We start from the raw sequence: 27,411 nt of genomic DNA on the forward strand, positions 1-27,411 counted from the left end.
TCAAACAAAATTACTATTTAAAATAACAAATATTAAACATTTTAGTGTTATAAAATAACACATATTTAAAATTTTGTTTAACAATATAACATAGTTAATCAAAATTTGGAAACCATTTACTGCATTACAAACTAAATAACCTAGCTCTCTACAAATGCCTTTTAACTGTTTCATTCATTAAAGTTTCCGAATCGTTTAGATGGCGATTTTGAAGTTAATTCAATATCATCACAAATATAATCGTCGTCTTCTAATGAATTTAATACTAGTTTATTTGTGCATGATTCTGCCGCACATTCTCCACACATTGATGTGCAGTGGAGTCCTCTTTTTCGGTACTCACAGTTTCTGGAACAGTCACTTTTGTATCCACACCGTACAAGATGCTGTAGATTATCTGGCGCTGGTGGCAAAGTCGATGCCACGGGTACGTACTGTCCCGCTTCTATTTTCCATCAACATTCCTCAGGCTAAAGGAAATTTCTCTTCCACTCTTGTATCTGATGGTACACTCGAAAACTATGCTGGCGCGCTGCAGCTGAACTTGGAGTGAGGCTTGCGAGGTTAATGATGCAATTCGGTGTTTTTCTCGCAATAGTTTGGATATAGCTCTTAAATCTTTTTCTCTCGAGTCCATTAGTTATTTTTCCGCCGTACAATTTCACAATAAACGCTTCTCCTACAAAAATAAATGTATCTTTAAATTAATACAACGAAAATTTACCCTTTCCTGAAAACAAAGAAATAAGTAGGAGGAAATTTTCTCAGAGTGTTATTGAGAAAACATTTCAAAACGAGCCCCTCAAACGCAAAACCCAAGTATTTACATTAGGTGTCATGGGGAATACGTTACCCCATGCACCTGGTAACCCATGCACCAGAGGTGAACGCTCTACCACTGAGCCCCCGCGGCGCCATCGCGGAACTGAGTGCTACATTGCACGAGGAATTGTGTAATAGTATACTCGTTACAATTCACTACCTTTATGACTCCACTTCGTGTGACATCAGAGATGTTCTAAGGGTGGGAGATGGTCCAACAGCATTTTAATCTAAAAAGATACACTTTATAGATGTTTCCATTAAATTAATGCATGTGTATTTTATTACTTAATAATATGGTTAAAATATCAAAGTTAACTCTTTCAGCAGAAAAATCTTAGAAAGTAGTAAAAGGTAAAACAAGAAAGGAAGCAACTTCTGAAGGATAAAACAAGTCTAACAACGGGAAGAAGCAAACAAGCAAATTCTTTTCTCATCGTTACCGTTTCACAGGCGGTCGGTTGGAGGAGTTAAGTGTTTAGGAGAAAAAGCAATACTTGAATGAGCGTAGGAATTTTTGAGGTAACTAGGAGAGAGCGTTTCATCGCGTTACAGCAATATATTCCAAGTGTGTAATTAACTTTACCATGTTACATCTTTAAAAGCTGAAAAAAGAGAATTTCCGGAAGATTTCCTACTCCCGCTATCTCATTTTTCTACTTCTTCCCTTTAGAAACGTAACCGTTGTGAGAAAATACTTATTAAGGAGTTGGGTTTATTGAGCAGAGAGCCGAAAATGGAAGATAAAAGAAACAAAAAAGTAAGGGAATGAACCTATTATATTTCATTGCCTTGTATAAAACTTCTTACGACATTACATATATTGCCGTTATCTTCCTAAGGTAAGCATTATTATTTTTATAAATTATATAAGTTCTTTTCTTTCAGCTAATCACCATAGCTACCTATCTCGAATGAAAAATAATTAAATTCAACACAAATACTTTAAAATATGGAAAGGTAATTACTGTGCTCATACTTTATTTTGGAAAGTTTTCATTATTGTTTGTGTGTGAATATATCTTAGTTCATTGTTCTTTTTCTCCCCTTAAAGTGAACCAATCAATACTATTGCTATTCTTTAACAACACACCAAAAAAGCAATTAATGTTTTTTTTTCTAAATTAGGAAATTATACTTAAGGTATGAGTCTAATGAAAGTTCTACCTATTGCCATTCTGTTAATTTGCGGAACCTAGGGCGAAAATAAATTTCAGGGCCTGTGACGACGGTGAGTTCGACATTAAGCATAAATAAATTATGTTACACCAAATTTGACTTTTTCATATCAATGATAGTGATATCCCACGAAAGCGCATTTCGCTATGTCAACAGTACATAGTCGTTAAAACTTACAAAATGATGGTTCATCATCTCTAAATACCTTGAATTTCAAGAATGAATTAAATATGATAAACTTGTTTCTTTTCGTGAAAACGCTGACTCTTTAGTTCTAGACACGGGACTTTGTCGAGTGAGAGGTATAGAACAAGCGTTTCACTTGCCACGTGTCCGTAAATGAGAGAGGGAGTAAAACAGGGTTTTCTCCAGTAGTAATCCAGATGTTTCTGATCAAAAAAATATGTCCGCATTAGAGAGGTGTTCACTAGTGCTGGCTTCATTGTGTATGGTAAATTTATTGTATATGCGCAGTGAAACAAGCATTTAATATATATTTTGAACATATAGAAGAAGTCGCTGTGCTGTGATTTCGTTCTTCCCACGAGATTTTGGACGGCGAGGTTTCGTTCTACGCGAGATTTCGTCCTGCGAGGTTTTGGTCAGGCAAGGTTTTGGCTTCCGGATTTTGGCCCAAGACGGTGAAGTTTTGGTGAGGCGATATTGTGGTCCGTGAGGCTCTAGCCGCGAAATTTCGATTGCGAAGTTTTACCCCAACCACCTGAGATGGATGATAAACATGAACATTTTTTAACCAGTTAGTTGAATTAAAGTGTACACAGCTGCACACATATTTGTTTACAAGTAATTGAACTTTGACTTTATAATTTAGTAACATAAGCTCCATCATCAGTATATTAATAATTTGTATTTTACTAGAAAATATGCATAAATGTACCCGGATATTTTGTGGCTCTCGTCGCTTTTGTATATACTAAATTGGTTGATATAGAAACGAGAAGTGATTTAAAGAAGGCTTCAGATAGAAAAGCAATCTTCAATTTTATAAATACAAAATATTAAGTAATACATTTCAAAACGAAAATGAGTAAGTTTCTTTATTTTCTTTAATGTATAGATTGATTATATATTTTGAAACTTTGCTCAAGGTTTAAATTTATTAGTTTGCTGGTCCTGTCTTCGATTAAGTTTTTTTTACTTTCTTATGCTAGAAAGAAACAAACATGAAAATTAATTAGCAAATAAAGTTAATTCATTTAATTATGCAATCTAGCTTAGGAGTACGACACCTATTCATAATAAGCAACGTTGAAGGGGGCAATGGGAATTCCTGGATAGATTCGCAAGCTTAATGCATTCTCTATCCAAACATTAATTACAAGAGCTGACAGTTTTCTAGTAGACATGACCTCAAACTTCTCCATAATTAGTTAGTTGGTCTTTTCTTTTTTATGCAATCTTGTAGTTTCACCAACAGAAAATCATTGACAGAGTTCCAGACATCTATAAGCCTCATCTAAATAACTTTACTCAGAGTATTTGTGATTATCATTGGGCAAATCATCACTGTTGCCCTCTTTCGAAATGAATGTTTCTAATTAGGTAAATGTAATACGCTCTTTCAGAGGAGATGCATAGCTAAACGTATTGTTGTACGAAAACGACATATTTACCCGCTTTTATTGAAAAAGAATTAGACATTGAAATTAACTATATTATTAAACCTTGCTTCATCTTTTGTACAGTTGATTAATGTACTGCAATCTAGAATATGTTGTGATGAAAAGTGATACTTAACAGTGGCCCTATGATTAAAATATTAATGGAAATTTCATTAAAATTGATCCAGCAGTTTTGAGTTAAATACCCATTCATACTTCTTTCTCTTTTTACAATTTTACGTAACACTGTACATGTTCAGTTTAATTGTAGGGAACAAGATCTTCCTTTACGATATAGAATTTTTAAAAAAATAAACTTTCACCTTGTTGTTTTGTTCACTCTTATGCTTTATAAGCTGGAAGTATGTACATTGTTTGCAGAATACATTTTTGTTTGCAGAATACAAGAAGAGAACAAATAATACAAAACATTACAGTCACCATTTTGAATGTTTTAGTGAAAGATCAAAATTAAACTATGGTTTTCAATGATTTGAAATCACCGTACAAAGCAAAATCTCTTCCGTGATCAGAAAACTTGAAAAAACAGCTAAGATTAAGAGTATTAGGAGGTCTCTCGTGGGTATATGACTAGTGTACGTGTCTACAGCGCGGAAGACCTGATTTTGATTCCCAGCTGGAGCTCTTTTGCTTCGTAACCCAAGTTAAACTGTAGGCTCTGGCGTTAGATGCTGAAGAGACGCTAAACTCAAATTCAGTTTAAAAGCATCAGGGAAATATGTCTGTTATGGCAATTATTATATCCACAATCGCTTTTACATACAAGTGTGTGACTTTATATTAGATAATAAAGAAAAGTTAATTTTAAATACATATATAAAATCATTTTACAGAAACGATTTAATCACCCAAACGAGAGAACGAAGAAAAATACACAATTGATCTTCTATATTGTGATAATCGCTGAATACACAGTAGAAGTTTTGTTTTTCATTGAACTTACATTTACTATGGATTTTTTTTTCGTAAGGGTGAATTTTGCTTATAATCTTGGAAACACATTAAGATCTGTTTAGCTCTGTCAGTCACTATTGTAGTGCATTACACAGCTAAGTACAAACTGTTGTTTGGGTACCTCGTCATTTTTTCAACAATGGAAGAGAGTGAATGTCAAATTATGGGTGCGCTTAGGGAAAACTACAGTGGGAACGTCTGAGATGTCGAGAAAGGTTTATGGCGACAACTAACTTGTTTCTGTATTTTTGAATAGCATAAGAAGTTCAGTGCCAAAATGGGTTCAGTGCCAAGCACCCAAGTTAAAGTTGAATTTCTAGACCAAGTGGAAAGATTGACAAAGCTTGGGATATTATGTACTTTATGAATGATCGAAATACAAGTCTCATAGTAATATCAGACTTCATGGGGGAGAATAACGGGACTGGTTATGAAATAATAACTGAGGATTTAAATAATGAACGAAATAATGGAGTTTGAACGGAATCTGTGCGTATGTTTTGTGTCATTCCTTAACAGAAGAGCAGAATTTGGGAAAGTGGAATCACTACAAGGAACTGATGGCTGCTGTTGAAAAGGAGTCAAATTTCTTTCAAAACATCATAACAAAGTACGAAACATGAATATTCCAGTATGATATGGATATCAAGCTTCAAAGTGCTGAGTAACGAGTTTTAATTCACTCCAACTCCCCAACCCATTGTCCAAAGTCAAAGATCAAACACGCCTTTATTTATTTATTTATTTATTTTATTTATTTATTTTTTTTTACTCAATCAGGAGTATCATATTGTTTAACTTTCCACGTTCTTACGTTTAGGTCATTGTTTTATACGATAGCAAATGAATTGTCCATTCGGATATTGTACTCAGCGACGAAACTGTCACTGAAGTCTTTGAAATAAAAGTTCTCAAACGCCCGCTGTGAAGAATCACACGTGAGATCGTACTTTCAAACTGAACTCCATTGGAAATTGTTGCATGACAGTACCACAACACACAAGGCAGTCGTTTTTCGCGTTCGTGAGCTTCCAGTCCAAGAATGTATTTGTGTGTTACTGCACCCCCGCATACTCGCTATATCTGTTCCCATGTGATTATTTTCTTTTCCGCAAATTAAGATGATTGAAATTTTGCTTTACTGATGATATTTCACCATCCACAAAGCAGTGACCTAATGATTTCAAGAAATTATTTTATGACTTACTGAAGTTTGTAAAGCTTCATGTGAACAAGGAAAATTCTTACTTCGAATAAACCGAGGTAAGCTGATTTCACTTGTTCTTCATTAAGATTATTTTCAAACACATTCTCTTTTACTAATCACTGCACTCTGCATATTACAAGTAACTGAAGTGAAACAAATGAAATGGGTGGGATTTGTGACATTAGTTTAAATACATTTAGTGTTAGTAGAAAACTGGTATGGGCAAGGGTTTCAGGTAGGCCAGAAAGGAAACACGAGGATAATATAAAATAAAATCTGACTGGTGTTACAATAAATATTAATTGAGTTTGATTAGAAAAAGAATGCAATGCAGTAGAAGGCCCTCTTTTTGCATCGTTAAGTTTACAGTTTCCTTGAGCGTTAATTTGACTTAAAATAATAAAATAACCAAAAATTAACTGTAACGCTTAAATTAATCTATTAAAGTCTGTTTCTACTGTATAGATGTAACCCTTTTAGAATTAAGTGAATAAAACTACCAAAACGTTTACATTTGCCTTCTTTTAGCTTCTCTATCTTTCTTCCTCGGCACTTACAGAACATTTTCATGAAACTTTTGTGATAGAATCCAACAGGTGATGTAGATAGATGGCAGGAATGTTGAGGCAGACATCCCATCCAACTCGTTGACTAGCCCAGTCGTTTTGGGGAGTCTCGATTCTCGGTTTAGAGAATGCCCAGTCTGGCTCAAAAACTTCAACCTCTTGCTTCTGCTCCGCTCCTGTCATCGTGCTGTTATCTTATCTGCCTGAGATCCCTTTCCCATGGCAGCGAAAAACTCGCATCTGTTCTTGCAACTAAGCTAATCCGAAAGGTTAAAGAGATGAACGAAAGAGGAAACGGTGGAACGAAAAAAATAAAAGGAAGGGAAAGAAAAAACAAAGAAGGAAAGACAACGTGAATAGATAGAAAATCGTGGAGCGGAAGAAAGATTATATTGGAAATGGAACGTGATGTATCATTTTAGAGGCAAATCAAAGATAACGACATCCTTAAGGGTATGAATATATCAAAAGGAATTTTGACACGCTTTTACTTCTTGTTCTGAGTACACTATATTTTTAATATTGTGGACTTAATTGAAAACATAATTAGAAATGGAACACTTAGTATTCAGAAGTTGAACACGCAATAAGGGTATTTGTGATTTCGAGCTATATCGCTCTAAAGTGACATTTACGGCTCTTAATCTTTCATGTCAATTATCGCAACTTTTTTTTTTTTTTTTTTACTTCGAGTGTAATCGAGTAACTCACGTAGTACGCAAAGATGTAAAAGATGAAATTGAATCGACTTTAATAAGGACTTTTTAACAAAAGGAGTGTTTGTGACTTTTTAAAAACAAAATTTTCTTTATGACAGTTTTTATATTGCCTTCTATTGACGTTGATTGTTGAGAGCATAACATTTCTTCCATTTTTCTTCTCAGTGGCAATACTAGGATGATTCTTGATATGTTCTGCAATACTCGCACTAACGTTTTAAAATGTCTTGTTTACTGATAGTGAAACCTGTGTTATTGTCTTGTCATACATCTTGAAGCTTCAAAGATTTTACAAAACTGAAACTTTGTGCTATTAGATATTTATTTTATGGTAAAGAGATCCCTCTCTCCCCCTCCTTTCTTCTCTCCCATACTAAAATTAACTAACAACATGAGCGCAATTCTTATTTCAAAATACACATGTATTAATTTGGATAAAATGAAACAACAAAACCAAAGCGAAACAAGTTTCACAAGTTGATGCAGGGAGAAACCGAAACACAAACAATGAAAAATTGAAACCAATAGGTGTCTATTACACAGAGATTCAGAAATGAGGCAGAGAGAGAGAGAGAGAAAGAGAGAGAAGAGGACAGATGAGGGAAACAAAAAGGGAGAACAGATGAAAATGTGGAATTCGAACGTAGTAAGAAAAGAACATAACAATATAAAGTTCCGTTTCCAGAAATCCAGCAGTAATATAGAAATAACGTTAGTTTTTACATACTTTTTAAAAAACTATTCGAATATATAGAGGATGCTTTAAACATTCATTAAGTCACTTCCATAAAGGGTAGCATACTCAATTTCCAGTAGAACTGTAGATCTCCGAGACACATCTAGAATAATGTCAAAAGTTTAACACACATCCTTTGCTTCCGCTTGGTTCGATTGCAAATTCCTTAGTGTTCATTATACGTACTGATCCAAAATACAGCCTAATAACCCAGTAGGTAGCATTGGTCATATCCTCCATTTTAGACTACTAATGCAAACTGAACAAAAGAGACGAAAAGAAAGCAGAAAGAAAGAAAGAAAGAAAGAAAGAAAGAGAAAATTGAATGAGTGCTATTTTACTGTTAAATTTCTATCAGAAATACCCTATATTAAAAGTCCAAACTGTGTAGTAATGAAAAGTTACAAATATTCGAAAGGAAAAATTTATGTTCCTTATGGATGTAGCATGTTTCAAATTTCAACGTGAATAAAACACATTCAATTATAGGATGGAAACCAATTTTGTGTCGAGCTAGTATAAATAAAATTTTGTTTTCAAATTACCAAAGAGATTACAATTTTCTAGTCTTTTCCAAAGATTTATCTGTTCCGATCATCCAGCATCGATTTCCTCTTTTGCGGATATAACGTAATTTGCACAGATAGAATGAGCACGCTAGAGCTGAAACAGATCATTTTGTCAGTTGGATGATGTTGGTTAGGATATAGACCACAACTGGGTCGAGGATTCAAACCCGTAATTACCAGTAGTGACCTGGTAATTCGACTGAGACTCGGTAACCCAGAGAATAAAAAAGTGATTTTACTTACTCCCTTGCGTTTAAACAGTATTTGTGTCAGAGATGATCAGGACTGGAGATGTTATCCCAATAGCACGAAAAACACGATGCCGCTTTTCCCGGTTAATTAGAATTTCTTGCTTCGTTTTAAATTTGGTACACGCACACGCACAAGAAGTGCGTGTGTATGCGTGTGTGTGATAGAGAGGGGAGAAGTGAAAGATACAAAGACAGGATAGGGAAACATCATGAAAGACAGAGGGAGAAGGGGATAAATATAAAAATGAAGCATACTTATCATCACAGTGTGTAATATAGAACGCACACACTGTTTATTCGAATTTTCGCCAGTGATGCCTTGTAAGTTATCCAATAGAGGATGAATCTCTGTTCGCAGCCATTAGTTTATGCGAAAGAAAATCATACTACCTGATGCGAAATCGAACCGAGATTTTCGATTTGGAAGTTTAGCAATTTACCACTACACCACCGATTTCTTTATCCAAGCCTTTTTTAACAAATGATGTAGTGCTTCATTCTGAAAACGATAATACGTAAAGCATATACTGCAGATCAATGATGTGTTTGGAATATCCTGGTAATTTAATTGCCTTTCCCAACCAACATTCGTAAATCGTCTCTATCATGATACAGATTTTTGCTTCCAAATTCTGAAGTATTGCTCGTATAGTATGAGAAGTCGATTGATTCTTCACAATCACTTTGTGATAAAAAATAACTTTGGTGTGAACTGGATTTGAACCTATGTTAATAAGCTGTATTATTTTTAGATTCATTACTTTACCCCTAAACCACCATATCACGCGTAAGTGCAACCCAGATATTACTTACAAGCCAGCTGTGATCTTTTGAACGAATGGATGCTTTTTGTAAGGTTATTTACACGTAAGTCTATAACGAAATTTATTTATTTGACGACCCGGAGAGAAATTAGTGCCCACTTATAAGGTAAATAACATACAATCTAGGAAAAATTACAGAAATAAAAACATATTATGCAGTAATTTCCGTATGCAAGTTTAAATGCTCGCAAATAATAATAATAATAATAATAATAATAATAATAATAATAATAATAATAATAATAATAATAATAATAATAATAATAATAATAATAACCTATCTTATAGAATTGAAAGGAACTATGTGGCTCCTAATCTGTTGAACCAACCGATTTCGATCAAATTTTCAACACTGATGAGATTTGGGCCTGGGAAGCTTTTTTACAATTTCATTTTAAAGGTAGAACTTAGGAGGTGGAGGAGGGAAGATATATGAAATTATATAAAACGTAATAACAACTCTTGAACCACCAGACTGGTCTCTATCAAACTTTGAAGATATATAAGGTTCCGATCTGGGATGACTTTATCATTTCAGTTTGACGGTGTAACATAGGGGTCGGAGAGAGGGAGATATATGTTTAAAAAAGTGAAAACGAAGTGACTGTCTTTGTGACTTCATGACTCTTGAACCACTCGACCGATATAAGGTTCGGGCCTGAAGTGGTATTTATATATTTACTTTTACGATATAACTTAGTTGTGAGTGGAGGGAGGAGTTAAAAGAGAATAAATAAAACTTGGTAACTCTTGAACCAAACGATTAACCTCGATCAAATTTTTGACATAGATGAGATTGGACCCTGATATGATTTTTATCATTTCACTTTCACGGGAGAACTTGGGAAGGGGATTAGGTGAGGGAGATATATAAACATAAATAAAACGTAATTACTCTTAAACAACCAAACCAATCTCGATCAAAATTTTCAACCGAATTGAAGTTCGAACCTGAGATGGTTTCTGTAATATCACTTTGTCGGTGTAACTTAAGAGAGGGTTAGCGACATTTAACAAAGTACAATAAATGACCTGTATTATTGGCGAGTCTATAATTTTTGGAATCGCTGAGATTAACAATGACACATCTGATGCTGTTTAAATCCAAATTCGGCCAAGCAACTTGGAGGAGGGGGATTTATATAAAAATGATCGAAACAACCAATATCATTGTAGAATTCATAGTTTTCCGCCTTGCTGAGATGAACAATGACACCGCAGATGCTATGTTTCACAACATAGGGTTGGGGAGGGGATATATAAAAGTCATAGAAAATGACAGATATCAAAAATCGCTTTAGTAATAGTAAAAAGTGACCGTGTACCGGAACATATTTTTTTTCTCAATTTTACCCAGTGAAACCGGTAATTGATGCTAATAATAACAACAATAATAATAATAAGAAGAAGAAGAAGAAGAATAGGCAACTATACTGTAAATGTGAACATTTATTATTATTATTATTATTCACGTACTTTTGAACTTGAACTGCGAAATTATTGCATAATATGTTTTATTTCTGTAATTTTTTGGGGATTGTATGTTTTTCCTTTATTAGTGGGCACTAGTTTCTCTCTAGGCAATCGAGTAAACGAATTTCGTTGTGCATTTTGCTGCAAATAACCTTACAGGAAGAAGCCGGTTCGTTCCAAAGATCAGAGCTAAAGTAAGTAGTATTTAGCTTTAAATTTAAGATGGCATGATAGTGTAGGGTTAACGTAATGGCCTTATGAGTAATACAGCTAACTTACACAGGTTCTTATCTTTTTCACGCCAAGGTTGATTATTTTCACAAAGTGATTGTGAAGAATCGATTTATCGTACTGGACAAGCAATACTTAAAAATGTGAAAGCAAACACCTCTATCATGACAGAGAAGATTTACGAGTGTTGGTTGGGAAAGGGCAATTGAATTACTAGGACATCACAAACACATCATTGATCTGCAGTATACACTTTTCGCGTTATCGTTCTCAAAAAGAAGCACTACGCAATTTGTTAAATAAGGGTTGAATAAAGAAATCGGTGGTGTAGTGATTAAACGCTAGACTTCCAAATCTAAAATCTCGGTTCGATTTCGCATCAGGTAGTATGATTTTCTTTCGCATAAAATCATGGCTGCGAACAGAGATTCATCCTCTATTGGATAACTTACAAGGCATCACTGACAAAAATTCGAATAAACAGTTTGTGCGTTCTATATTACACGCTGTGATGATAAGTATGCTTCATATTTATATTTAATCCCTTCTCTCTCCGTCTTTCTTGACGTTTCCCTATCCCGTTTTTCTATCATACACTTCTCCCCCCTCTCTCACACACACACGCATACACACGCACTTCTTGTGTGTGTGCGTGTACCAAATTTAGAACGGAGCAAGAAACTCTAATTAACCGCGAAATGGGGCGTCGTGTTTTTCGTGCTCTTGGGATAACATCTCCAGTCCTGATCATTTCTGACACAAATACTGTTTAAACACAAGGGAGTAAGTATAATCTCTTTTTTATTCTCTGGGTTACCGAGTCTCAGTCGAATTACCAGGTCACTACTGGTAATTACGGGTTTGAATCCTCGACCCAGTTGTGGTCTATATCCTAACCAACATCATCCAACTGACAAAATGATCTGTTTCAGCTCTAGCGTGCTCATTCTATCTGTGCAAATTACGTTATATCCGCAAAAGAGGAAATCGATGCTGGATGATCGGAACAGATAAATCTTCGGAAAAGACTAGAAAATTGTAATCTCTTTGGTAATTTGAAAACAAAATTTTATTTATACTAGCTCGACACAAAATTTGTTTCCATCCTGTAATTGTATGTGTTTTATTCACGTTGAAATTTGAAACATGCTACATCCATAAGGAACATAAATTTTTCCTTTCGAATATTTGTAACTTTTCATTACTACACAATTTGGACTTTTAATATAGGGTATTTCTGATAGAAATTGAACAGTTAAATAGCACTCATTCAATTTTCTCTTTCTTTCTTTCTTTCTTTCTTTCTTTCTTTCTTTCTTTCTTTCTTTCTGCTTTCTTTTCGTCTCTTTTGTTCAGTTTGCATTAGTAGTCTAAAATGGAGGATATGACCAATGCTACCTACTGGGTTATTAGGCTGTATTTTGGATCAGTACGTATAATGAACACTAAGGAATTTGCAATCGAACCAAGCGGAAGCAAAGGATGTGTGTTAAACTTTTGACATTATTCTAGATGTGTCTTGGAGATCTACAGTTCTACTGGAAATTGAGTATGCTATCCTTTATGAAAGTGACTTAATGAATGTTTAAAGCATCCTCTATATATTCGAATAGTTCTTTAAAAAGTGTGTAAAAACTAACGTTATTTCTATATTACTGCTGTATTTCTGGAAACGGAACTTTATAATGTTATGTTCTTTTCTTACTACGTTCGAATTCCACATTTTTATCTGTTCTTCCTTTTTGTTTCCCTCATCTGTCCTCTTCTCTCTCTGTCTCTCTCTCTCTCTCTCTCTCTCTGCCTCATTTCTGAATCTATGTGTAATAGACACCTCTTGGTTTCAATTTTTCATTGTTTGTGTTTCGGTTATTCCCTACGTCAACTTATGAGTCTTGTTTCGCTTTGGTTTTGTTATTTCATTTTTCCAAACTAATACATGTGTATTTTAAAATAAGAATTGCGCTCATGTTGTTAGCTAATTTTAGTATGGAAGAGAAGAAAAAAGGAGAGAGAGGGGTCTCTTTACCTGACACGATTATGGGATAAGAAGGTGTATATTGGGTATCCTAACTGCACGGCGTTAGCTGTCACATTTTTTTTAGAATTATTATCAATGTACTCACTGAACGTATTGATTTGGAGCTGTCAAAATCTGAGAAAATCTTCTAGGTGCTTGCAATACTAATTGTGTTATCCCTGAGGCTGTAATCCTCCGAAAACAGCAAGTGGCGCTAGATATCTGTGTCTCTGCGTGTAAGTGACTGTCGGTCGCTGACATACATAGTTCGTGCCCCATTGTTCCATTTTGAGCAATCCACTTACCGGAAAGAAACATTTGTTTGAGAAAAAAATATATACATATATTGTAGTTACTCTTCCGAAATGTATTGCGAAAAAAGTAACGCATACTAGGCACGTTACTTAAAAATTTGTAACGCGTTACACTTACGGTTACTTTGGAAATAAGGTAACGCGTTACTAAGAAACGTTACTTAAAAAGTAACGCGTTACTGGTAACGTTACTTCCGTTACGTTACTTCCTAAGACTGTTGAAAGTGAGATCGAACTTAAACATGTACAAATATTACTACACAGTACAATGAGAAACTAATTCATGACACACACTGTTTTTTTCGGACTTACACGTTTCTTTTTCCTAGAGGATCTCTTTACAAGACTGCTTGGCAATGACGAAATCCACTGTTCAGGTAGCTTCTGTGTTCCATGAAGAATGCCACCTCTGTGTAGCTGTCGAATGGTTCGAGTAACAGCTGCAGAAAGTTATTCCAGGCATATAAACCGACGTCCACTCATACGTTGTTTTAGCTTTGGGAACAAGTCGTGGTCTGGTGGGCTCATGTCCGGACTATAGGAAGCATGTGAAACATTTCCCAACCGTATTCACGAAACTATTGACGCACATCATTAGTGGTGTGTGGGTGAACGTTGTAGTGGAGAATCAATGGACCCGCTCTGAGCAACTACGATCGGGTTTTGTGCATTTTGTGCGCAGTTTCAACGGGAATTCACAATAATATGCTGTTGTGAAACTTCTTCTACATGGAACTCGGTCCTTTATGATAATGGCTTGGTGATCGTAGCCAAAAGCGATTGAGATCGGCTACACATTTATGGTCTTGGAAAAGATAGATATCTCCGCTTGTTGGATTGTGATTTGAACTCAGGCTCAAACTATGATCCTCGTTTCATCAATATCAATAATGCGATGCAGAAACTGCTCACCTTGAACCTTTGAATCTTCGTTTGAATCTTTGTTTTAGCACCGTTGCATTGTCCAGACCTGTCTCTTCTGTTCAACAGTCAACAAATGGGAGACCCATGAGGGAGAATTATTTTCTCTTCTGTAAATCACTTGTCAGAATTCGGCATACTAACTCAGATGGAATCCCTGTGATGTCAGGAAGTTTCTCACATGTCACACGGTAATCTTGTTCAAATGCAGCTGCCGCCAGTTGCACACTTATTTTCATCGGTTAATGGTTTCAGCCTTCTTGGTCTTGCATCATCCTTTATGCTCACACGACCATTACACAAACGAGTAGCCCAGCGAGAAACTGTATTAAAGTCCACTGTTATCTCACCACAAACTTTACGTAAGGCAGTGAGAATTTCTGTGGTTTTTTTGTCACGTAAAATTTCAATCTATATGTAGATCTTTAATACACACATTATCCGAGACACCTTTCGCCATTTTCGACTGATTCACACTCTGTTTACTAGAGAATATATATATATATATATATATATATATATATATATATATATATATATATATATATATATATATATATATATATATATATATATATATATATATATATATATATATGCTGATTAGATTGATATTACAAAGCCCCCATTGAATGTATATTTACACACCATCCTGATTATTGAAAACAGACATTTTTCAAGTAATTTAATGTATAAAATGTAATTTACAAATAAAACTAACATGAATCCAGATTATTTCAGATTTGAAATGTTATTCGTGTTAATTTTTCCGTATTATTGTAAAGTTAATTGAAATAAAATCAATTATTCCAGGTCCTATCGGATGTTGTTACAAATTCCACACATATAATAAACTCTTACAAAAAAAAATTACCATTCACGTGAAGAAAATATCATTAACTGTTATTATTTTACATAAACTGAAATGCTCGCCCTTCGAACGATGAGAATAAATTTATGAGAAATATTTGAATTTCTGTCCCCTTAGAATATTTATTTTAATGAAAGTTTAATGAAAAAATACAGCAGACCTTCTATATTTTACATAAATATTGAAAGACCGTACCGCCACATAATACGCTTTTAATCAATGGCGTAGGAAAGGGGTGGGCCCAGGGGGCCGGGCTCTCCCAAAGGGTTCCACCAATGTACTGTGGTACTTTGATGTTTGTATGTTTTTTTTTTCTTAAGAAGAAATAGCAATTCCCTTTCATGTACTCTATTTGAAAAGAAATTATGTCACTAAACAGTTCTTAGACAAGCTGTGTTCGCCAACGTCGTTTTTATTCTTTAAAAAATGTTTGCATTTTGGGGAGTATGGAAATCGAGTTTTCCAGGAATCCCTGCTATTCAAAGGAAGGAAAAAAGAGAGTGAAGATCTATATGCATATGGTGACCTTGAAGTTATTGTTCTACTGTTTGACAAAGCAATGACCACAGTTTTCACACACTTCTTTGACACAAAGCCTTTCCGGACTGAACCAGGCAATACTGAAAAGAATCAGTTCCTTTTTAATGATAAAAGGAAATTCTGAAAAAAATATTACTTTACTTTAGTTGAAGTGTTAAGAGGGAATGGAGACGTTTTGAAAAAAGAAACCATTGACATCGATGAAAATAACAAAACATGTGACCTGTCATCTTCTATTTTGAATCATTCTTCGTCATTCCCAATAAGATTAATTACAAGAAACCTCGGTTTAATACCATTCACTTCTAGCTGCAATTGACATTAAAGACAGCGGCTATTAATGGATTTCAGTAAATGCTCAGCAGCTATTTTAATTTTCTTAACTTACAGAAAAGAAATCTTTGCGACTATGTCACAGCTATCTGATGTTTGATCAATTAGAGCATTTCAAGAGATTTGCTTGAGTTAGATGTGCTTAGAGTGTCAAAATAAGAATTTACTTTGCAATTCAGAATGTCGGAAAACGTTTTACAATAGTAGTTAAAGTGGAAAAAAGGCAATTGTGTTAATATTGGTAAGGAAAATATACAAAGAAACCCTCCAAAAAACAAAGGCGAATAATCTAAACAAGATATTAATTCAGAGAAAGACTCGAAAATCGCTGTAGACAAGTGGCTAGAACGAAACAAAAGAGACAGTAGTGGTGTTAATTTTGGCGAAGAAAATGTCCAGAAACAGCAATCGACAAAACAACAAAGACATATCTAAAGAAGACGGCACTTCAGAGAAAGATTATATATATATATATATATATATATATATATATATATATATACATAGGGTGTTCCTTTATTATGTAGCCAAAATTCACTGATGAAATCCTCATACGTAAACAATAAGAAAAAGTTTATATAAGCATAGGGCGAAAACGCTTTGTTTCTAAGTTATGAGATGCTCAAATCAAGAAGATTGTAACTTTGAGGCTGCCTAACTCGAAAACTGAGAGAGATATCAAAGGCGGTTAAAGAAATATTAGAGGAACTACTTCACTGTCTATCTAAATAATCATGTTTCAGAATTGGAACTTATTCTCGCAACGCATTTTATAGAGAGAGATGTGGTATACAGGTAGGTCTCGCTCTTCCACCTTTCTCTCTAAAATCATCTGCGCCGATAGAATTCAACTCTGGATCATATGTATTTCTAAATCATATACTCTTCTCACTCTACGTTGTTGTTCAAGAGTGGATTTACCCTCACTGAGAGATTGAATTTGAACTTGAATGGCATCGAAACTGTCACTAATCAGTTTATGAACCCAACAAACTAATGGATTTGACACTATCATTAGTGTTCTATTATTTGTATGTGTTTCTCCTCTTGTACCCTTTCCGTCCCGAAGATAACATGGCTGTTACGCGGGCAAAACACAATAAGATAATTTTTATGTCAGAAGAGTAATGCAAAAGAGTCATTGCTTATTATCTTAAAAACCGTTACCCAGATAGAACACCTATTAGCCATACAACAGCAAGCAAGTTGATCAATAAATTCAGAGAAACAAGGTCCGTGGCTAACAAACCCAAGTCAGGCAGATCATGCACGGCGATGGATGAAACAACGTCAATAGCAGTGTCGGCAGATTAAGGAGGAGTCCGAATCGAAAAATCGTAGTTTGTCCCAGAATAGTGGTGTTAGTCGCACATCCATCCTGAGTGTTTTGTCCATGCATAAATGGGGAGATGCAAGCTACAAGTGCCTCAGTACCTCTCAAAGGATGACCTTGATCGATATGTGAACTTTGCGGAATTAATAACAGAGTAAATGTGCCAAAATCCCGTTTTGTCTATGACGTCTTATTCACACATGAGGCGAATCTTTACGTTTCAGGTGAGATGAACACAGAATGTTCGCTACTGGTCGGACACCAATTTCCATTTGTGTGTGGCATCTGCTGACATTCCTGAAAAAATGATGGTGTTAAAGAGACCCGTGTTATGTGTTCCTTGTTAATAAATTGTACCTTAACAGCAATCGCGTATCGTCAAATGTTGGAAGAAAATTTCGCTCGCTTACGACCTTTCAACAGCATTCAGTTGCGTTAATGAAATCGGAATATCCATATTGACGATGTTTTCTTACGTTACGCTCTATATAATGGTCAGTCAGCGATTCCTCGGACTACCAACGAATTAGAACCTTCTGCAAACGAACAAAGGATTTTGGTACGTATGATACTGATTGATTATATGAGAAAAGTGATATTTTGCAACCATCTCGGAAATTCTGTGAGACCTAACGTCCTATGAGACCGAGTATAATATAATAATAGAATCTTCTTTTAAATTCCATACCTGATCAAGCACTGACGCGGTAGTCCACTTTTAAGAATTAATCTTAACTCCTATAAAGATATGTTAATATAGAAAGGAAAATGTTGAAATCGTGAATTTTGCAAGAGTACTTTAAGAAACAGAATAATAAAATGACAAAAAATTCTGGGTTCCTCTTATCGGTTGTAATATTAAACTCCAAATAACAAATGACACATAATGAAGCTTCAAATATTTATTTGATAATTTGTGTCGTGTTCGTGTGTGGTATTTATTTGCTCTGCAACACAAAGTAATTCTAGAAAAACGTACATTACCGAACTACGTGCGAAGTTTCAGAATCGTCATATTACAAAACTCTGGTGCAGAACGTACAGTAACATAAACATAATTCTACAGAACAAGTAGATCTATTCTATATATTGTTTACTAGTTACTCAATATACACGAAAAGTATTTGAAATTTAAATCAAATTTCCAGTTGTCAACAAGGAAATGGAAACCTGAAACAAAATATAATATAAGAAGTTTTCTTTTTGTGCCCTCTCACTCAGAAAAGCTCAGAAGCATGTAAAACTTTATGAATAATTAATTCATTCTGGTAGTTGTCTTTCCAGTTTGATGCCTTCCTACACGAAACAACCTTGATAGAAAAAAAGGCAAGAACATGAAATAAAAAGAGGATAAAAATCCTTCTGAATTCCCTAGTTTTCTATCTTCCACTATTTCCTACTTGCTCCATTTACAGTGAATCAAAAAATAAACTTTTTTCTTTAAGAATTCATTCAAAAATCTATTCACTTTGTCTAATTTTCTGGTAAAGAAAAGGGAGAAGAAAGTAACAGAAAAAACAGACATGATGATGAAACGAGAGGCTGGGAACAAATTGATTGGAATTGAAAATTTTAATGGATTTCTTTCTTTCTTTTTCTTCTTCGTTTTTTACGTCTTCTGTTAGTGGGATGAAATGATTCCGAAGGGAAAGAATAAAAGCAAAAAGAAAGCAAGTTAAAGTTGCGGCGATGCTTCCTAGTAAGAAGTGAAATGTCTTCTCCCTATTTTTTATTACTTGATTCAACTAATGTCTAACGAACTTACATTAGCTTATTATGTCAAACGTGACATAGTGAATTATGGAGCAAATGATAAAAAGTCAAATCTATGAAATTCAGAAGTCTTATTGAAACATTTATACAGAAATATGTCAAACTTTTCTTTTTCCAAGAGTGAACTTCAAAAGAAACTGTCAAAGTTGGTTAAAGCTTTTATTTAAAATTTATTAGACAGAACTTGTTTAAATACTTAACAAACCGACAGACTTCGGTTTAAGATCAGAGAAGTTATAAACCTTTTTTTTTACTTATTATACATACAAATAAGCATCCTCTTTTAAAATCTCGTTCCTTACGTAGCAAGTTACAAAGCACCTTTAAATTTGCAACGTATAACATTTTCGGCAGAAATGGAAATAATAAATATTACAACTAGTATGTGCGTAAAGGCTATTTATCATCGTTGTGGGAATAGCAATAGATACAATAAGTTTCTTAACGGTATAACTTGCTATATATACATATACATATAGTGATTCAAGAAGCTCATAATAAGACCTTAACGATGCTACTACAAATATTTGAAACAAATCTGTGCTACAGTGCACAGAAATCTTTGAAACGAAAAAAATAATACCAATGCGCATCTTCCGAATTACGTGGAAATGCTTCTGAAATCAAGGGGTTCGGGAATATCTCTACCAAAGAGGCAACTTCAAAATTTTAAATAAAAACAGGGGTTAATTTTCTCCCCATTGAAACAATAGCTACATTTTGAATAACTTTGGGAGGAAACATTTTACCATATCTCTTACCGTTTGGTAGCTACACCAGCTCATTAGTAGGTCAATGGGAATGTTTATGAATTCTGCTACCCAAAAGAAATAATAAAGAATTGTTTGAACCTAAAGCTAACTACAAAAGTGCTTATGCTGTAACAAACGGTGAAATTTTCGAAAACAGTGGCATCTCGGACATACATCTATTGGGAGGCGGCCAACTTCAAAATTTCAAATAGAAACAGGGGGTCGATTTTGCTTCAGTTGAAAGAAGCAGTAAATATTGAACCACGTTCATAGACATAAAGCATTTGCATCAGCTACACTTAGGAGAAGATAAGGTGATTCTTTAGCTATTTGTTAATCTTTCTGAAATTCCCCTGTATCAAATCATCAGGTTCATGCCCACACGTATGGTTCAATCCTTTAGCAACAACAGATTGTTTACCTTTTGCTTCGTTTCGACGAAGCGTGTCCTAATTATTTTGTTATAGCATCGTAGGTCCTATCTCATTACCTTTTACTCAACAACCAAACTTTTGTAGCAACCATACGTTGCCAAATGTCATATTGCTTATGGAATAGGGTCAATGTTTAACACTCCTCTCAATGCAAGCAAAATCGTCACCTGTCTTTATTTGATATTTTGAAGCTGGCAGCCCCATAATAAAGGTATAGGCTACCCGAAACGCCACTGTTTTCGAAAACTGCACCGTTTGTTTCCGCGTAAGCACTTTTGTATTTCGCTTTAGTATCGAACAATTCTCTATTATCCCTTTTGAGTTGCTGCATGCGTAAATCCTCGCACTGACCTATTAATAAGCTCTTGTAGCTGCCAAATGGAAAGAGATATGGCAAAATGTTTCCTCTCAAAGTTGTTCAAATTGTAGCGATTGTTTCAATGGGGGCAAAATTAACCTCTGTTTTCATTTAACATTTTGTAGATGGTTCCCAGTAGAGGTATTCGTGATACGCTCCTGATTTAAGAAGAATAACCAGAAGATCCGGCACATGTATATTGGAATAAACATTTTTTTTTTTTTTTTTAGTTTCAAAGATTTATTTGCATTAGTAGCTGATTAAGGCTCTGTTGCGGATTGATTTCTTGAATATGTGTGTTTGAGTGATGTTTGATTAGCATATAGATTTTCCTCGTCATTAATGCTGATTTTCTAGACTGGAGTGTGTTACTTCATTCTTTTAAATGGCTTCCTGATTGTCCTCACAGTGCTGGGTGTCCGCCTCAAGGCCAACACTTTCTGATGAGTGCGATCTGTCACCCATCTTTCCTTTGACCTCACCTAACTTGACTATTTGGCTTCGCTTCTCTTAGGACAAACGTTATTCCATTGTTCCTATAGATTTGCCACGTACACAGTACATAAATAGCAATTTCTTATAGCGAAACGATGGCTATCAATTCCTATTGGCGGCAAATGGCATAATTTTCAGCATCGTAGTATAAATTTGGTGACAGTCAGTTGAGTGGATTGCCGGGAAGAAGACGTTTTATTGTTTTTTGCCGATTCATTTATAACGTTGATTTAACAATCTGGGCAAGGCCAGTTGGCTGTTATCTTATCTATATTGTTACAGATAAGGCTATATAATTCCCTATACTTGAGCATTAGGTTCAACTTTAACAATAAAATGGCGTCTCATGGGGAAATGCCAGACATAATATCTGCCATTATCACGGAGTGTTCAGCATTGCCCCATGGTGTGAAATAAATCATTTTTTTAAATAGTTAATTTTTAATTGGAAAGTGAGTAATAAGTTAATGAAATTGGTTTGAGAAATAGATCGGTCTTGGTAATAAGCGTTATTACCTTTATTAATTAGAATAGTTTGCTACATTTATTATTTTAGGCCCTTAGTAGCCTACTTCATTATTCTATAATCAAAAACCCTATTTTAGAGATCTGATCCTTCATCATTGGCTGCATTTTTCTGTGTATGATTCACAGTGTTTTAAAAATTTATTTAGTCTAATAGCGTCCATTAGCAATTTGCCAATTTTGTTTATCCTATTAACCGCATTTGAACACTAGAGTAATAAAGAATACTGTCTTTGTGAGCAAAATATTAATGCGTATATATCCGTGATTTCTACAATTCCAAATAATGTTTTCATTTTAATGAATATTTTACTTAATGTACAGTTATTTCTGAATTTGTTTCACAAGAGTACATTTTGTTTAGCCTGTTTTCTATTAGCTTTCATTTGTAACAGTTTCTAAGATGATGAGATCTGATCATGTTTTTCATCAACTTGAGTTATGTTTGTAACTATAACTCGTATTAAAGATTTAAATATTAAATTACAGTACAATTTTAATGTATTTTAATGCATTTCGCTTCTTTCGTAAACGAAAATTTAATGTAAACAGTATGTTCGGGATTACTCCAACCACTGGGGCAATCCCGAGCACGGGAACATTTTTAAAAAATCTTATTGATTTCTTGAAAAATGTTTCTCTTGACTTTCCTTTGCAGTTTAGTAAACAGGAAAAACTGAAAGCTTTCTATACAGAAGAAATCATAATTATATCTCTAAAAATAAGAGTTATGTATTTGGTCTAGGAATTAATTCGTGCGGTTGGTACGCACACATTGAAGCTGTAGTACAAACACAAAATACATAAATACCTTAAGAAAAATATTGTCCATCGCTAGCCACCACTTTCGCCCATCTGTCAGGCAAGTAGGTAAGGGGAACATATCTAAAGAAAATGGTAATTAGTTTTTCTAATTGAAGTCGTGAAAGAGTATGACGTATGTAATTATTTTGGATTGATAACGCGTGGCAGATGGTGCCGTTGGCGCCATTACTGTCTGGTTATGCCGCGACTTTCCTTTATACTTTTGCTGCCCGCCCGCTTTGTATATATGCCGCTCGGTAGCCGTGGACGCTAATGGTATTTTTCTTTTATAGATAATGGCACACTTTGTATATTACCGACTGCCGCGTTGTATTGAACGTTAGCTTTTCGCTGGCGCCATTATTGTCGCGAGTTTTTTAGCCCCGCCCACTTTGTATATTTGCCGCCTGCCCGACAGCCACGGACGCTAATGGTATTTTCCTTTATAGATACCGGCACAATTTGTATGTTGCCCGATACTTTAACTTAAGTAAGAAGAGAAAGTGTACTTACCTTTGATAATATTTTGCCGCTGCCTATTTCCTGGTTGCTGCTACTGCTTTATTGATGATGTCAATCTTTTTTTATGACGTAGAAGAACTTGTTGAGCGAACAAACAAATATTGCGATACCGCATTTTGTAATTTCATGTATTAGGATATATTTATAACCTCGGTTGACTTTTTTGATTCAGATTATTATTAAACTTAATAAAATAATAATTCATTGAGTGAATATATGAATTTGATATTGTAATTTTATGAAAAGTATAAATATTGTGCCTTTATTAATATTCTATTTTTATACATATGAAGCATATGTATTCTTTCTTTATCTTATACAGAATACACATACTTTAGTATAATGTACGTAAATAAGTTTATATAATGGTATATGAAGCATATGTATTCTTCCTTTATCTTATACAGAATACACATACTATTTGTATGAAGTACCTTTTTAATTTTATAGGGTGTAGAAATTAAAGGCATGAATATAGTTAAAAAATTTTATTGTAAAAATAATGACAAAATATTATATATAATAAAAAAATTGTAAATATAATAAAATAAAAATGTAAAATATATAATAAAAATTAAAAATTGAATGTATATAATAAAAATAAAAAAATGAATGTATATAATAAAAATAAAAATTGTAGAATACATAACAAGTGTTTGAATATAATGATATATAACAATTGATTAATATAATGATATATATATATATAGTGTTCTATTGATTCTTTGAACTTGATTAACAAAACTAATTTAATATTTGAAATATGGTATTTACGTTATATGAAAAAATCTATTTACAATATATAAAAAACTATTTACAATATGAAAAAATCTATTTACAATATATAAAAAAATATTTACAATATGAAAAATCTATTTACGATATATAAAAAACTATTTACAATATGAAAAAATCTATTAGCAAAATTTGTATAAAAAAATCTATTTACAATATATAATATATTATTTACAAAAAATGAGGGTGCGATGTGAGGGGTGCAGATATGTTATAAAGATGATATAATATCCAGTACTTGTGAATGCAAGAAAGAAATCAATGATGTGAATAATTATATGCTATATCCGAGGCAGTATAGCAATGTTTTGCGGAATTGCCATAGTCATTTCCTACCATTCATACAATTAATGTATATACAATTAATGTATATACATTATTTACAATACTATTTACATATTTACAACACATTCACTCTTGTTTTCATTCATACACTCCTCACAGAACAAGACTTTGCCTTCGATAACCGTATGGAATACTACGGTAATCTCTTTCACTGTCAGGGTTTAGTCTTTGTTGTTTATTATTTACTTTACGGTGTGTCTTTACCTGTGTTTTAGAGACAATAGAAAACCCAGCCTTACGCACAATCCTCCCTGGAAACTTTAACTCTTTTTTTTCGATTTTGTTTTGAACTAATTTGTAAAAATGATCAAAATTAATTTCCTGCCGCGTTTTACTGTCCAAAGTGATACCCCGAATTTTATACACATAATCAAATTTTCCCGTCCCAATTTCTTTCATACGGTAACTATAATTTTTAGCCCCTAATCCAATAAACATATCGATTTCCCACCCTTCTGGTACTTCATTAGTTAGTTCTCCCAGGTAGGATCCGATTGTAAGATTGGATTCTCTATTTCGTTGTTGTATAAACATAATGCTGTCTGTGTCACAATATAATATGGCTTCAGGCCCTACAGCAGTCAATAGGTCATGAAGACGAAGTCTTGCCCACGATGTGATGAACGAAGCAAGCACGACATTTGAAAACTTCCATGGTTTATTTTCGCTTTCAATGTCTTTGTAAGTGATTAGGAGATGACGTTGACCAATGGGTGTTACTGTTTGTACTTCGTATTGCGGTGACAGCAGGTACGTCAAAAGTCTTTCCGGAGTGTCAACGACTTTTGATTGTGGAAGATCGGTTCTCTGTCCCCATTTTCCATAAAGCGAGTTGAGGAATATCTTGGAGATATACCTCAGACCCGGGTTCGTTCTAATATTATTGTAATTTAACTGTATGCCTTCGTGGGCATGATACTCCTGAATGTATTTTTGTTTGTCTCCTTCGCTTTGACATGAGGCAGGAAAACCTGAAGCCTCCTGCTTCATTTGAAGGAAAGAATTCACATAGTCTTTAAACAGACTACGCGAATTTTCTTCCTCACCGCCAACCAGGTTAAATTCCCAAACTTCCTTTATTTTGAGTATCTTATATCTGTTTTGAAGTGCTCTATGCAATTCTGGGGTGCAGAATGTGCCAGTAATAGCACGATCATTTTCACAATGCAAACACTCGCTAACACTTTCTTCCTCCATACATGTGCGGCATAAACCGAAAAGTAATCGACCATGTGCAACATATGGCAAGATCGGAAAGAATAATTCACTTGGAGGCAAAACGGTACATTTAACTATACCATGAATACTTTCCACTTCTGGAAAGTCCGGCCCCCTATGAATTTTTGGCGCGCCCACTGGCAACGGTTTACGAGCCATTACCCAGGGGTAGAGACTAGTAACGTCCAGATACTGAATATACTCCTCATTAGTACATTCATACAAGGCATTAAAGCATTCAGTTCGTCCGCCATTAAATCCGTGCTTGGGAACCAAATGATCAACAAGATCATTACACTGAGTTTTAATAAACTCCTGAATGGACTTGTCGGACTTCACCTGGTTATCCCATTCACACTCCCATTTCTCAACAATGTTGAAATTACGTTCTTTTAAATATTGGGATTTAATAGTGGTCGCTTCGTACTTTTGCTGCATGGTTGTACGATGGGGTGAGGATGCGTCAAGCTGTTCGTAGCGCATATCAGGGTAACAGGTTAGGCACCCGTGGAAAAAACACCCATGAAACTCATAAACAGTATTACTAGATGGCTCATACCCATCCACCTTGTATTTTCCAAATCGTCTTTCGCCTCCATTTCCTGAATGTTGAATTACAGTACCTCTTGTTTTGCTCATATACCGCAACCATTGCAAAGCTTTTACACTTTGCCGATCGCGGTAGTCAAATCCAAGAGGTGGAATAATCGCAATTGACTCTTTGGGTAAATACAAAGTGCAGTATGTAAGCATAGCAAGACTGGCTATGGTTCCGGATGAAATGAAACACTGGATTCCGCCAGTTTTCTCCTCTACCATATCCGAAAACTTGATAACCGCTTCTGCTAAAATTCTCACATCATTGCGGCATTACTTCAACATTTCCTTTTGCAGGTCATACTGCTCGCCACTTGCAGCACGTTCTTGGTGCCAGGCGATTAATTGTTGTCGTTCTTCCGGAGCACGATTTTCAGGATTAAAATACTTAATGTCCGGAATTTTGCCTACATAATTTTGATTACTTGGTGTATTGAACAAGTATGGGAAATCTCCCTTCTTTAAATTTCCAGAAAGACCTAATGATTTTGGGAGTTTTGATAATTTCACTCCCATATAAAGAAATGTATCGCGAAAGATTAAATGATTACCGACCCGCAACTCGGTAATTTTGTGCCCCGTCATTGTCATTGATGGTGTAAAATGTGGGGTTTCAATGAGATTTTTAAGACAGAAATGGATATCATAGCGTGATCCATTATGGCTCAGTACAATTGTGCGTTCGAACTTCGGACGAGATATTAACACAAAGTTAATAAACTCATCGATGTTCTTAAAAGAAAACTCACGTTTTCCATTTTCATTTCCGCATTCAAAGCATGGTTCGTCTAAACTGCTACCCTTCCACTTGTAGCAAATCAATTGCGCGCAAACAAGATTTACTATATGCTCCTGTTCGTCCTCAGTATTCATATCTAGAAGCATAGTCTCTACATCAAAGATTATATACAAATACTTTTCTACCCGGGTAAGTTGTTGGTTCTGCACATAACATACGTGGTCACGTTCAACATGCTTATAGCATGATTTACACAAACGTTCCCCGCATTTATGCACAGAATTATGCCGGCGTCTCAAATCAAACATAACACCACATTCATCACACACCCTAACCGTATCACATACACTCTTGCCTCGTGCACTTACATCTTTGTGATTGTCAAAACATTCACTTGTCGGAAACAATCTATGGCAATCATCGCATTTTCGTTCCATATCAGAGGTCGATAACTCGTGGTACTTTTCACAATATGTGCACTTAAATTCACACTTATGAAAAATACCGGATTTATTGTACCCCTGCAAGCAATGATCACAAAATCCGTCGGT

The 27,411-nt window shown here is 34.6% G+C and overlaps 1 protein-coding gene across 1 annotated transcript; it reads right to left on the reverse strand.

Moving 5' to 3' along the window:
• Positions 1-470: 470 nt before the first annotated feature.
• Positions 471-26,343, reverse strand: LOC145666045 (uncharacterized). Its single transcript, XM_081733144.1, has 2 exons — positions 24,708-26,343; positions 471-679 (listed from the first exon to the last, which is right to left on the reverse strand). The coding sequence occupies exons 1-2, from the start codon at positions 26,341-26,343 to the stop codon at positions 471-473; spliced, it is 1,845 nt and encodes a 614-aa protein (XP_081589270.1).
• Positions 26,344-27,411: the final 1,068 nt, after the last annotated feature.

The sequence above is a fragment of the Thermobia domestica genome, chromosome 12 (genome assembly GCF_964235325.1).
Source record: "Thermobia domestica chromosome 12, izTheDome1.hap1.1, whole genome shotgun sequence".
In the NCBI taxonomy this organism is placed as follows: Eukaryota; Metazoa; Arthropoda; class Insecta; order Zygentoma; family Lepismatidae; genus Thermobia; species Thermobia domestica.

Bases quoted from the DNA above. Each gene is read 5' to 3' on its own strand.
- LOC145666045 (XM_081733144.1), bottom strand. From the start codon at position 26,343: ATGGTAGAGGAGAAAACTGGCGGAATCCAGTGTTTCATTTCATCCGGA. The intron at 680-24,707 runs GTATGAAAGAAA...TTATTTTTGTAG, and splicing joins GGCTAAAAATTATAGTTACC to GAGAAGCGTTTATTGTGAAA.